Source organism: Myotis brandtii, unplaced genomic scaffold (assembly GCF_000412655.1).
Source record: "Myotis brandtii unplaced genomic scaffold, ASM41265v1 scaffold155, whole genome shotgun sequence".
NCBI classification, from domain to species: Eukaryota; Metazoa; Chordata; class Mammalia; order Chiroptera; family Vespertilionidae; genus Myotis; species Myotis brandtii.
The window spans coordinates 2,823,108-2,825,129 of NW_005355621.1; the positions used below are offsets into that span (position 1 = coordinate 2,823,108).

Consider the following 2,022-nt stretch of genomic DNA (forward strand, 5'->3'; position numbering starts at 1 on the left):
CAGCCATCAGGTAAACCAAGATGGGCGCTTACAAGTACATCCAGGAGCTATGGAGGAAGAAGCAGTTGGATGTAATGCGCTTCCTTCTCCGGGTGCGCTGCTGGCAGTACTGCCAGCTCTCGGCACTCCACAGGGCGCCCCGCCCGGCCTGATAAAGCGTGCAGGCTGAGCTACAAGGCCAAGCAAGGTTACGTCATATATCGGATTCGTGTGTGCTGGGGTGGCCGCAAGCGCCCTGTTCCTAAGGGTGCGACCTACGGCAAGCCTGTCCATCACGGCGTTAACCAGCTGAAGTTTGCTCGAAGTCTTCAGTCTGTTGCCGAGGAGCGAGCTGGACGCCACTGTGGGGCTCTGAGAGTCCTGAATTCTTACTGGGTTGGTGAAGATTCCACATACAAATTCTTTGAGGTTATTCTCATTGATCCATTCCATAAAGCTATCAGAAGAAATCCTGACACCCAGTGGATCACCAAACCAGTCCACAAGCACAGGGAGATGCGAGGGCTGTCATCTGCGGGCCGCAAGAGCCTTGGCCTTGGGAAGGGCCACAAGTTCCACCACACTATTGGTGGTTCTCGCCATGCAGCTTGGAGAAGGCGCAATACTCTCCAGCTCCACCGTTACCGCTAATATAAGTCATGTTTGTAAAATCCTTACCTAATAAACAATTTAGGACAGTCATGCCTGCTTAAAAGTGTTCTTTGATTTGTTAAAACTAGTCTGTAGATTGTCTTATGAATGCATTGTCACATTATAAAAGTTAAAGTGCAATAATGTTTGAAGACTATAAGTGATGGTGTGTCTCATTACTCATAAGATAGACGCTTTTTTTTGTCGAAACCGGTTTGGCTCGGTGGATAGAGCGTCGGCCTGCGGACTGAGGGGTCCCGGGTTCCGTTCTGGTCAAGGGCATGTGCCTGGGTTGCGGGCACATCCCCAGTGGGAGATGTGCAGGAGGCAGCTGGTCGATGTTTCTCTCTCATCGATGTTTCTAGCTCTCTATCTCTCTCCCTTCCTCTCTGTAGAGAATCAATAAAATATATATTTTTTAAAAAGTGTTAATTCAGACAGATATAGTTATTTCAATTTAATGGTGACTTTTGAGGAAGAAGGAAGGAAGGGAGGGAGGGAGGGAAGGAGGGAGGAAAAGAGAAGAAAAGCAAAGGAAAGGATGAAAGAAGGAAAAAAGGAAAAGCTATTAACACAAAAAGTATTTTACTTATTTTAATTTAATGAGAGAAGCAAAATAAGGTGTTGACAGTAAGTCATATGTGGTAAAGCATTCTTAGGCCAATGAGAAGGACATGGGAATATAATTTTGGATTATGGTGCTGAGATGGAAAAATTTAGTTATAAGAAATTTGACTCTTCCTTAGGAGCAATAACATTAAGCTTCACTTTTGGTCACTAAGATGAAAAGACTGGATCTACTCTAATTTCCCAAATAGGCATTAAGATATAATACTGAAGGGAAATGTGTTATTTGATCTTATTTTCCCATCAGCAAGTACAGGGCCTGGCATATTCATTTATTGACTCAATAAATGAATATTGAGCCAATATTTATGGGACTACCATAGTCTTGTGAAATTGGAAACACCTCCATATAATTTATTCTAATAGGAGTGACAGACATTGAACAAGTGACTGGTACATATGTTCAGAAATAGATGGCTGGTTAGCTGGATTGATGGATGCTTTGGGGCTGAGGGGAGGTGTCAAGCAACGGCAGCCATGTCGTGACCTCATGTCAATGACAATGAGACCTTTAATCATGGACTTATCCCAATTACACGGCTGCTAAGGTGTGTGCTTGTGGGGGTAGGTGATCTTAGAATTAATGAAATATGTTAATATCATTGCATTCTCAATATCAGTAGAACAGACGAAGATTCCTGAGCTGGTTGAATCATCTGAGTCCATCTTGGATGCACCTGATCGTAAAGAATTACTGCCCTAACTGGTTTGGCTCAGTGGATAGAGCGTCGGCCTGTGGACTGAAGGGTCCCAGGTTCAATTCTG

General features: G+C 44.2%; 1 protein-coding gene across 1 annotated transcript; it reads left to right on the forward strand.

Annotated features, from left to right (window-relative positions):
* Positions 1-6: 6 nt before the first annotated feature.
* LOC102249989 (60S ribosomal protein L15-like) lies at positions 7-789 on the forward strand. The gene is given in 2 exon segments (XM_014535999.1): positions 7-145; positions 147-789. Coding segments are annotated over 2 exon segments (609 nt in total). The 5' UTR covers positions 7-20; the 3' UTR covers positions 631-789.
* The last annotated feature ends 1,233 nt before the right edge of the window (positions 790-2,022 follow it).